This window comes from Henckelia pumila, unplaced genomic scaffold (genome assembly GCF_033568475.1).
Source record: "Henckelia pumila isolate YLH828 unplaced genomic scaffold, ASM3356847v2 CTG_461:::fragment_3, whole genome shotgun sequence".
In the NCBI taxonomy this organism is placed as follows: Eukaryota; Viridiplantae; Streptophyta; class Magnoliopsida; order Lamiales; family Gesneriaceae; genus Henckelia; species Henckelia pumila.
The window spans coordinates 8,875,583-8,887,939 of record NW_027331831.1 but is presented as its reverse complement, the minus strand read 5'-3'; the positions used below and the strand labels follow the sequence as shown (position 1 = coordinate 8,887,939).

General features: G+C 33.6%; 1 protein-coding gene across 1 annotated transcript; it reads left to right on the top strand.

The window, feature by feature from the left end:
- Positions 1-3,103: 3,103 nt before the first annotated feature.
- LOC140871682 (actin-related protein 3) lies at positions 3,104-8,464 on the top strand. The gene is made up of 8 exons (XM_073274311.1): positions 3,104-3,616; positions 3,788-4,253; positions 6,139-6,285; positions 6,830-6,922; positions 7,076-7,195; positions 7,388-7,498; positions 7,612-7,836; positions 7,946-8,464. Exons 1-8 carry the CDS (start codon positions 3,567-3,569, stop codon positions 8,024-8,026), a joined length of 1,293 nt encoding a protein of 430 aa, XP_073130412.1. The 5' UTR covers positions 3,104-3,566; the 3' UTR covers positions 8,027-8,464.
- The last annotated feature ends 3,893 nt before the right edge of the window (positions 8,465-12,357 follow it).

Sequence of the window (12,357 nt, the reverse complement as noted above, 5' to 3'; positions counted from 1 at the left end):
CTTAAATGCCAAATTCAATCATTTATTTAGAAAACTAGCTTCCTCTAGTGTAGTTTATAAATACTTCAAATATCTCGAAAGAGGGTTAGTTTTCTAAAAAATAATTTGACCAACGTCAGTTATCAAAATATTTCTATATGTGCATGGTTTTTGTCATTAATTTTTCCGTTCAATTTTAATAGGTGTGGTATATTATTTTATTTTTAATTACCTATAGTTCTCGATATTTTCAACTTATAATGTGAAATCTTTTTCAATTAGATTGAATTTAAATATTTAAAAAAATTATTTTCAAATGTATAAAAAAGAAAAAAAAATTACTCAATATTTAGTCATACTCGATCGATGTACCACCACTTTCAGTAGTGCTCGTGGAATCTTGGTTGGGAATGTAGCCTCGGTGCCAAACCCCCCACAACTTTATGTACGTGTTCATTGTGTATGTTTTTCATTATCTAATTCATTGTTTTCATTTTGCCAGTTTCACATTTGCCAAACTAAGAAAATATCAAGTATTAATTGACTTTTTTTTAAATATAAATTCCAATATATATAAAAATTTATCACCTTTATTTTCCGCATGTGATGCATATATAATCTAAGAGTAAAAATTAATTTGATACATTAACTATTGATTAAATGTCAAATTAGTACACAAACTTTTGTTAATGACTTAATTGGTACATGTTCACCAGATTTTGACCAAATTATGATGAACAAAAGGGTATAATAGTCTTTTAATGATACAAATTAATTAAAATATTAATATTATTTTAGTTTCAAAACCAACTTCATCATTTTTATTCATAATAAAAATCGAGAACGACTTTAAATTTTTTATTAGTCATGTTCTCTTATAAAATTGTTGTGACTAAATAAAATTTCAATTTTTTATTTGTTTTTTTATGATGTGGAAACCCGCAGCTGCTATTTTTTGGTGCGAACGGGATAAACTTTCGAACTAACGTAATTCAATTTTTTATTTGTTGATTAAAAAATATGTCACGTTAAGCGAAGTTTAATTGTTGTTTCGATGAGTTTTTATTATAAATATGATTTGAAAATTAAATTAATTTTTAGTGAAACTTACGTAATATTTTTATTAAAATATATATTCAATAAATTTTTACATAGTTCAAATATTAAAAAATATTTTTTCACAATCACTATTTATTTAATATTTTTTTTCAAAATATTATTGAGAAAATTATGTATACAAAAATCAGAATTTTAGCTAAAAAAATATTTATTTATTTTCTATGATATCAATTTATTTATTTACAATTATTTAGATATTGTGTGTCTTAATATAATTTATTTAATCCTTCTCGTTGAAATATATAATCAATCTAATTTAATAAATATTATGTACAAATAAAAATTTTAATCAAATCAATTTTACGCATAAAATATAATATACAAATATATCTAATTAAAATCAAAAATAAAATATGCATTTTTTGTAATAAAGGGTAAATTGGACATTCTACATAAATGTCACCGAAAATTGACCGGAATCCGACGGACATGTACCAATTAAGCCATTAAAAAAGTTCGTGTACTAATTTGACATTAACCAAAAGTTCGTGTACCAAATTAAATTTTACTCTATAATCTAAACTATGTTCACTAACATTTTTCTTGACTCTATTTAGATCTATTGATAAATAATAAATATATATGTATATGTATATATATATTAATGTGAGAAACTGTATACTGCTCAATAGCCAACAAACTATGTTAGTCAAATAAACCGTCTTGGAGAAGCCTTGTGGGACAGATTCGTCCGAGAAAATATTGGTAAAAACAATCGAATTCCTAACCATTTTTCAAGAACTTGGTTACTTAACCAACTCGAAAACATGAACTTGTTTTTGCGAACAATGTTCCACATATTGAACTATATGCTTATGCTTTTGGAGTAGTGTACTATGCCTTATTTGTTAAATGGACATATCCTATTATTGTTGGGCCAAACCCCTCGGGAATCTGGCCCAGCATAAGAACTTGCCCTTTTTCTTTAGTCCCAAACTGGCTTTAGCATAGAGCTTAATAGATGCTAGTCGTGGGCCCGTCTCCAGCCCATCCAATAATTGGACTATAATTCCTGTATCTATGATTCTATTCTATAAACAACACAACTAATTTTTTTTTAAAATAAATAAATTTGTATTTGTTTTTTAAAAAAGGTACCCACTCTTTGTCCATCAATACCTACCATTAATATTATTTTCACCCGTCATTCTTCCCACGGAATGCATTCTTCCAAAATTTGAGAGTACCATAAATTTATAATTTATTTTTCGTTAGATTCTTTTTGGTTGTGTTCGGAACTCGGTTAGAAGGATTTGAACGGAGTTATGTAGTATTTGAAAGAGTTTTTAAGAAATATTTTTTAGTATTTTTTTAATAAAACTGATAAGTGCGTACTAGAAACTTTCACAAACACTACTTTAATCTCGAATCCAAACCTCAAATCATTTGGTTCAAAATTATAATAAAAGATTTGAACTTTTTTATGTTAACAATGCCTTTTTTTTGGTTCAATGTTACATATATATGTGTTACATTAAATATTATCCATGTGTTTATATCACCCACCAAGCAAATTTTTTGAGATGAAACATCTCTTAAATATATATAACATGCCATAATGTGGGTGGGTTAAAATTTATTGCAACGCGTAATAATGCAACAACATTAGTGTAATTTTAAACTATTTTAAATAAAAACATATCTTTGTTTCTTGTTAATTAATGTATATTTGAGTTTCATTTGAACATGAATTTTATAACGTTTTTATAAAAATAATTTTTTTTCACAATTTTGTTACAAATTTTGTTAAATTTGTTGTAAGAATAAATAAATTATAAATATATGATCGAACAAATATTCTACAAATACTATTTTATAGTTACAAAATGATATATTTTGATTTCATAGGTCATGTGCTCCTTTCTTTATGTTCTTGTCGCTCGTATACATCCCCGATTTACCATCCGCAAAAGTCACGATTTACCATCCGCAAAAGTCAATGAGCCTCTAATTCATTTCGGGTCAACCATTTTTATGAAAAAAAAAGGAGAAAGTTCTGCACCAACCTTAACTTGGTGTCCACCCCACCTGACGTCAGATTCAGATCCATTTCAATTTCCGTAGAGCCGACACCCCTTCTTTTGCACTCCTCCGCCGTTTATTTGTCTTCTCCCCCACCCAACACCCACACAAGCAACAAAGATTTCCATAAACACCACCTAAACCCACGTAATTCTTCGTCTGCTGTTTCCATTTTTCACGGGATAACTGTCCCGGAATTCATTGTCAACGTTTTCTTCGAGCAGCAGGGATCATCTCAATCGGTTTTTTCCAAGCTGCTGCTGACTCCGATTGATTATGTGGAGGCGGCAGTCATGATTGAATGATTTTTCCGGCGGCGGTGATTTTGATGTTTTCGCGATGAAATGGACGATATAAAGCTGTCGTTGGTATCTCAACGACCATGATCGCCGGTTTCCTTGAATCCCTTCAGAGAACTCGGCAGCAGATTCTTTTGTCTGTATCGCATGGACCCTGCCACAAGTCGCCCGGCTGTGGTAATCGATAATGGAACTGGGTAATTAGTTAAAATTTTGTTTTTATTTTCAATCTTTATGCTAAATTAGTTAAAGTGTTCGATGAAATGCCCTGATGATTACGCTGATTTTTCTGCTATTGGCCGTACTTGTTCATTTGAGGTGGGTTGCTTAAAAGATTGAACTTTTTATTTCCCTTCCTGTTTTTCCAGGTATTCGAAATTGGGTTTTGCTGGAAATGTAGAGCCGAGTTTTATACTTCCTACCGTAGTTGCAGTAAACGAGTCATTTCTCAACCAGCCTCGAGCTACTTCTTCTAAGGGAAGCAATTGGTTGGCGCAGCATAGTGCTGGTGTGATGGCGGATCTGGATTTTAATATAGGAGACGAAGCTTTTTCTAGATCTAAATCTAATAGCATTTATAACTTGAGCTATCCTATCAAGAATGGTCAGGTGGATAATTGGGACTCAATGGAGAGATTCTGGCAGCAATGTATATTCAATTATTTGCGCTGCAATCCGGAAGATCACTACTTCTTGTTAACAGAGAGTCCGTTGACAGCTCCGGAGAGTCGAGAGTATACTGGGGAAATCATGTTTGAGACATTTAATGTTCCAGGACTGTATATCGCGGTGCAGCCTGTGCTTGCTTTGGCTGCTGGATATACAACATCGAAGGTTAGGATTCATTTTGGTTGCTTAGGAATTATAAAATCAATTATTTCCCTTCCCTAGATTGTTTGATTTGTTTTTGTGATTTTTGATGATCTGTTGTTTGGAGAATTGAGTCATAAAACTTACAGATCCAGAATTTGCGTTAAAACTGTGAGAAGTGGTTTAAAGAGCTGGGAAGTTTTTATTTGATTAATTGTCAACAAAGTTGTGTCCGATCGAATTGCCTGAACATGCATATAGACAGCTGTTAACATGAATGGAGTCTTTGTATTTGCTGTCTGTCTGAACATTTTGGTCTGAGAGCTGGCCCCTTTTCTTAAAGGATACTGACTCGCCTGATCTTGTACAGAAGCTGTGAATAATCTGTCAATTATCATTCACAAAAGTATTAGTATAGGCCACATTTAAAGTAAATTTTTTTTTTTTACATTTGGGTGATGAACAGATGAAGTGATAAGAAGCCTTAATATTTTGTAGGATTGAAGCTTGATATGACAGAGAATAGATAGCAATCAATCATGGAAGGAAAACAAGTTTGAGAGAAAGTATACTGTCAAAGAAAGTGTTACAAATGTCAAACGTCTAACATTAAAATTAACAAAGAGTAGCTTATAATCCCGTGACGTTAAGGTTATTCCACCCGTTAGGTAAGCCTTTTGGGCTGGAACACCTCTTGGTTCTATAACCTAACATTGGTGCTCTCGAGAGACTATGCAGCGGAAGAGTTGACCTTGAAAAGTACTACCATCAGATCAGTACCGATAATCTTGTAAAAAAAGGCATAAATATATGTCGTAGCGGAAGAGGTGACCTAGAAAAGGTCTATTATCGGATTAGTGTCGACAGTTGTATCCTAAAAGCATAATTATAGGTTGGACTAAGGTGCATAGTGCATGCATTGAATACTGAAAGTGTGTGAATGCTATCTAGAGTGGGCCGCCGTAAACGTCGGTTTCTCATGGGGTCAGCAACGTTAAAATCTCCCACTTCGAACATTTAAACTAATAAAGAGTAGCTTATAAACAAACCCATGAGATTATACCACCCATTAGAAGCATTTTAAGATGGAACACCACTTGAATTTATAAGCTAACAGAAAGGGTTACTGTTGCAACAACTTTGGGCATTTATATGACGTATGGTGGAAATTATTCTTTTGAGGGTACAGGAATGATCCTCATCTTCCGTTAGTTTTCCGATGTAAAAAAAAATACCGTTAACTCCATATTGTGTGCTCATCTAATCAAATCTGGTGCCACGCTGGGAACAAGGGTCCAACATGAAGTCTTTGTAGAGATGTTTGATATTCTTTTATGGAATGTTCTTCTCATATCTTTAAATGCAGTGGCCGACTTCCTCGTTCGTTTTTTAGCAAGGGGGAAGGGGATGAGATCTGAATCAACGATCGTTCTATTAATGGATGAGGCTGTTAGCTGTAGCACTGAACAAATCGGGCGGTTGTACTTGTTATGTGCATCATCAACTCCTGAATTTGTATTTGCCATTGAGTAGGGACGTTAGAGGGTTCGATATTGCAAAGATTTGTGTTTTTCTGTAGTATTTCTAATGTGGATAGGTTATTTGAAAATACTCTGCCATTCACTGATTTTGAAGTTTTATACTTTCTTTGGACTGCAAAAAATTTAGATATTCTGAATCTGACATTAAAAAAAATCAGAGGTCACATTTCTAATCTGCATCGTGCATTTACACTTCCCTCAGTCTCTCTCCATGCAATTTTTAGTTGCAGCCTCTCAGTGGCATAGATATGATGAGCATAAGAAACAGAAAACCAGTAGAAAAAATTCTTTATCATATTAAACTGTGGTTTTCCCTAATACCATCATGCATAGTTGCCTACTTAATCTTCTTAAACATTTTTTCTTAGTGTGAGATGACAGGAGTTGTAGTGGATGTGGGAGATGGAGCAACTCATGTTGTACCAGTTGCCGATGGTTATGTTATTGGAAGCAGCATTAAGTCGATTCCCATTGCAGGAAAAGATGTCACTCTTTTTGTGCAGCAGCTTATGCGGGTACGGCTTCTTGATTATTTCACGTCTTGCAGTAATGTTATTGATAGTATATCCATTGATTTTCTGAAGAAGATTTCTGTAAATTTTGAATAAGAGGAAATTGTTTTATTGTCGAGCTTTGCATTCTTTCCTTTTCACCATACTGGTCTGATAATTGCTTTACTGCCTCATCTTTCAACTTACCTTTCTACGAATGTCGTGCTCACAACTGGCATGATTGCGGACCCATAATTATAAGCTTATAAAGAGTGATCTCAGTTGGCAAGCAGGACGAAATACTCACCATGATTTAAAATCTGTCCTCTTTTCTGTTTGCTCATTTTTCATGGTCTCCAAGAATATCTTGTTTTTCTTAATATTTCATTGAAAATTATGTTGCGAGATGTCTTTTTCAAGGAACAAAATTTTGATGCTTTATTTTTGTTGCTGTTTTGTTGAATCTTGAGAGATGTATTGCTTATCCTCGAGGTGAAGTCTAGTGAACCATTACGTTTTGTGATTCCTGTACTGTTTCTGTCATTACTCCTGATGTAGTTTCATCTAGGAAAGAGGAGAACATGTTCCACCTGAGGAGTCCTTCGAAGTAGCCCGGAAGGTGAAGGAAATGCATTGTTACACATCTTCCGACATTGTCAAGGTATAGTCTGTTCTATGACAGTATTCAGTATGGATCAAATTTTCCATGTATTATACCTAAATTAGCAATTGCTAAGAAATATTTTTATAATATTTAACTTTTCAGTGACATTCAAAATAGTTTTTAACTGGTCTTTGATTTTGATAAATTCAGGAGTTCAATAAGCATGACAAAGAACCGGCAAAATACATTAAGCAGTGGAGAGGTACTAAGCCAAAGACGGGGGCTCCATATTCTTGTGACATAGGCTATGAGCGGTTCCTTGGCCCTGAGGTTTACTTTATTCACTCACTTTAAGCTTGACTACCTATACAAGTACGATATGTGACACAATGTGGCAATTTCCTTAAAAAGTTTCTGAGAAGGATGGCTCACGCTTTGCATGTTGGAACATCATTTTTTAGAATTCCACGTAAAGTGTTCGGCAGCCTATCATCTGATGGTTTGTTTGGCTTTTGCTTGCAGATCTTCTTCAATCCCGAAATTTATAGCAGTGATTTCACTTCCCCTTTACCCGATGTTATTGACAAATGCATTCAGTCAGCACCAATAGATACAAGAAGAGCCTTGTACAAGGTGCCAATAATTATTTGATCAAATTCTATTGTGTTTATATTTTTTATTTGTTCCTCATTTCTCGATTTCATTGCTTCTGGGGACTTTTGAGAGTTGCTTTCATGATATTGCAGAATGTTGTATTATCCGGTGGATCGACCATGTTTAAAGACTTCCACAGAAGGTTGCAGCGGGACCTAAAAAAGATTGTTGACACCCGAGTTCTTGCATCAGATGCTCGGCTTGGCGGAGAAGTAAAGGCTAAACCCGTGGAAGTAAATGTCACCAGCCATCCTATCCAAAGATATGCAGTTTGGTTTGGAGGCTCGGTACTTGCCTCCACTTCCGAATTTTTCACGGTAAATTTTATTTTCCCAAATATGAGTTCAATGTGGAACAATACTTGGCACAATTTTTCCGTCTTTTGTTGACATGAACGTCGGAAATTGCTTGTTTTGCTCGACTCAGGCATGCCACACTAAAGCAGAGTACGAGGAACATGGAGCGAGCATATGCAGAACGAATCCTGTATTCAAAGGAATGTATTGACATTAAGACGAACCAAACTAAAAAATATCAAAGGCATTTTTCACTATGGCTGGACTTGGAACATGACGGGTCAGTTCGTATCACACCATCTTGTTCCGGGGTTTGATTTTTTGAAAGTCCTGCTGCCAAATGTGCTCAATTTTCATCTCTCTCACATGTTGGGTTCCAGGAAGCAATGTATTATACGATTTCAGTCTATAGTGTGAAAAATGGAGGTTTTCTTGTGTTCTTTTCAAAGGGAAGCAGCCACTGTTGTTTCTTTGGGAGGAACGACTCTAAATCCTTGAAATTCATTAGTTCTGTCACTGGATTGTCTGTCTGATTGGTCACTGTGTTGCGGTCTGATAGCATATATTTTCCTTCTTGGAGAATAATATAATCATATATTTTGGGATAATGTAAACATTTTTTTGATGATGATTTTAGTTACTACACACTTGTACCATTCATCTTCCCTGTTTCAGTTCATCGTACTAGTTTTCTGGCAGTATCATCCATTGTTGCATATAAGGTTGACATACCGTACAAAAATACCGAATTATACCAATATCGTATCGAAATTTTTTTGATATCCAGACTTTTTTCGGTATATCGAATTTTTTTTGGTATCAATATGAATTTTTTTCATACCAAAATTTTAAAATTTCGGTATTGATATCGATATGAATTTTTTTCATATCGATATTTTTGTTACGTTATATCGAAAAATCAGCCCTAATTGCATACCTTAATATTGTGAAATTATCAAATTATTTATGATTTTGACTCTCTTTAACTAGGTAAATTATATCAAACTATTACGGAAAATGGCAGACCAACGTAGGCTCGAATCTACCCTGAAAAGTGAAATCTTCTAGTCAAATTTGTCTTTGTCGGAAGATGTGACAGATGTCTCAACTTTTTTAGTTTGTTCAAATTATTTTTGTTTCTTTAAAATTTTTATTTTTCTCAAAGAACATGTCTTCTATCAGACGGTGGCAAGTTGTTGTGAAAATGGTTGATCTTTTTATAGTGGCAAGTTATATATGTTATTAATATTTACGCTAAAATATATAAATATTGTTGAAAAATATATTATTATTATTATTATTATGTTGAATATTGAATATTGAATGTTGAATGTTGAATATTGAGTTGTAAAATGTGGAAAATTAGTGTGTGATGATGTAGATGATGATGTATTAATTTTTGGACTAATCTCAAATGTGGATCTATAAATAGGTCTTCATCTGTGATGAAAAATACAATTGAGTTGAGAGAAAAATGTTATAAAGTGTAGAGTTTGATATATTTTGAGTTTTGGAGTTTTTACTTTTTACCATAAATTTTTACTTTTTCACAACACGTTATCAGCATGATCGCTCGAAGGTTCTCTATAATTTCCGACGCTTCAAAATACAAGAAAAAGTCAAAAATATTCAACAAGTAAGAATTTTTATTTTATTGTTTATATATTTTTATTGTGTATATATTAATATATAATATCATGTTATGAAAAAAAATAAGTTTTTTTCAAAACTTGTTATAAATCCTGGGAGGATGTTAAGACGACATCCCACACTCCCGGTAAGGAATACGACAAGTATAAAAGCTTCTAAGGTTCTTAAACAATATAATCATATTTGTATAATTTCATGTTATTATATAAAAGGTTGTCTATGACACCGATCTTATAATAATGTGATATGATATACTATACCTGGCTTTATACTAACTATATTGGTATAATTTCACAATATTATATAAAAGGCTGTCTACGACACTGACCTTATAATAATGTGATATGATATACATAATTATTTAATTATGATTATCATTATATGCATTGTATCATTATCACGAATTTTTATTCAACATATACTCGATTTTTTCTTTACCCTCAACGGTCACAAACGGCTAGTTTTTTGCCTATAAATATGTTCACTCAAACTTATTTTCAATCACACCAAAATTCACTCTTTCTCTCAAAATATTTTTACTCGATTTTTCGAAGATGGAGATGATGACATTTATAAGACTATTTTTCATAACGATTATGATCATCATGCTCACGAGTCTTGTACTCACCAGCGATTTTCCACCACATACTTTTTATCTATTTGTATACGCACTTGTAATTTTTATTTTTCCATTATTTTGTATTGTCATATTAATGGAAATTAACTAATAAAATGCATTGTTATTTTTCTAGTACCACCATGTCAAACTTGGCAAAGCTTGAATTCGTTGCACTCGATATCACTGGAAAAAATTATATGTCATGGACTCTTGATGTTGAGATGCATCTTGAGTCATTGGGTCTAAGTGATACCATCAAATAAATTAATATATCAACCTCACAAGATAAAGCAAAGGCAATGATTTTCTTACGCCGACATTTTGATGAAGGGTTGAAATGTGAGTATCTCACAGAAAAAGACCCAATGATTTTATGGAAAGTGTTGAAAGAAAGATTTGAGCATATAAGGGAAGTGATACTCCCGACCGCCCATGATGAATGGAATACGTTGAGATTCCAAGACTTTAAAAAGTCAGTGATTATAATTCTGCGATGTATCGAATAGTCTCGCAATTAAAATTCTGTGGACTTGAAGTCATAGAGATGGAAATGCTTGAGAAAACATTTTTCACATTTCATGCATCAAATATAACTCTACAGCAACAGTATAGAGTGCGTGGTTTTACGAGATATTCTGAACTCATTGTGTAACACCCGAAAATTTTAATACGTAAATTCGCATGCATAATTAGGGAAATAATTATTTAAAAATTTATATTTGGTTTAAATGACATTTATGTGTTATTATGTGAATTATATGCATGATTTAAAATTTATTTTAGCATTTAACCCGTAATTATTGTATTTTTAGATTTTTGAGTAAATAAGTTATTTGATCGCGTAGACGGGACCGTGGACGGACGAGATACCAAAATTCTTAGCCAAAAATATTTTATGAGTTTATGAGCCTTAAAATAATATTTTAAGGTATTTTGTCAAGAAAATTTTAGTATTTAATTATATATTTATTTAGGGGTTTATTTTTAGCCAAAATAAATCATTTTATTGACTTTTATTAATATTTAAAAATCTCTTAAGTCTTAATTTCGGGATAATGGTTTTTAGTATAGATTATTATTATTTTTAAGAGTTTTAAAGATTTTGCTTAAGGTATAATATCTTTATTTTGAGTAATATCTATTATTAATATATTATCTACCCAAAATTTAAACCTAAAACACTCCCTAATCTATTCCAAACCCCATCAGACGCCTCCACCCTTTTCTTCAACCCCTTTTCACGCCTCTTAGCAGAAAACTCATCTCCCATAGCCGATCAAGCTCTAGTTTTGAAGATTTTGGTTCGTTCGTCGTCCCGGGGACCCGTATACGCATCCACTTTCGTCAATCAATTTAAAAAGCATGTTTAATTCCTTTTCTTTACCACCATATAAGCTACTACTCACGTTTATAAGAATGTATGAGTTTGACACTGATTTTTATGAGTTCATGCAAGAATTTAATGGTTTTTCCTTTGATTCATGAGTTTGCTCTTGTTTGATGCATGTTCATCACGTTTTTATGGTATGGGTTCGAACCAATTGATGGTCCATGGTTCAGAGGGTGAGTAAGGGTCCCTAGGGTAGAGCTAAGTCGGGATTTGAAGCTGGGGTAGGCTAAAATCGAAGATGGAGTTTTCTGCACAGGAACGCAGATTAGGGTTTTGGGGAAGAGAGCTTCATCCTCCTTCCTCAGACCACAACTTGGGGTAAAGCTTGTTGGGTTAGAACCTCCTAGATGTTTTCTAAGTTTTGGAAGTGGTTTCACGGTCTTTGGTTGTCGGAGGAAGCCGCACGAACGAAAGTTTGGCGACTGCTCAGTCTGCGCGCGAGGAGGAGGAAGGCGTCTGGTGCAGAGCTTCGTTCTCACTCCTCAGGCAATGGTTTTGGATGAGGTCTGAAGGGTTTGAACCCCATAGATGTTTTCTAGGATTGAGAAGTGGTTTCATGGAAATATATGGCAGGAGTATGGAGAACGATCGGATTTACGGCAGCCGCTCAGGGCTGGACGCGAGCTGGGAGAACAGCCTGTTGCAGGGCTTCGTTCTTCTTCCTCGAACCACCGTTTGGGCTTATTTTTAGCTTGATGGAAACGTCTTGATGTTATCTAAGTTCTAGAAGTGGTTTCATGGTCAAATATTGTCTGATCAGAGAGAAAGAAAGGAATTAGTACAGCTGCACGGAGTTGGTTCTGTGCAGAAATATGCTTGGGTTAAGTTTTGAACATTTGGGTTTTATTTCGGGCTGGGCTTGGGCTGGGTGGTCCGGGTTGGG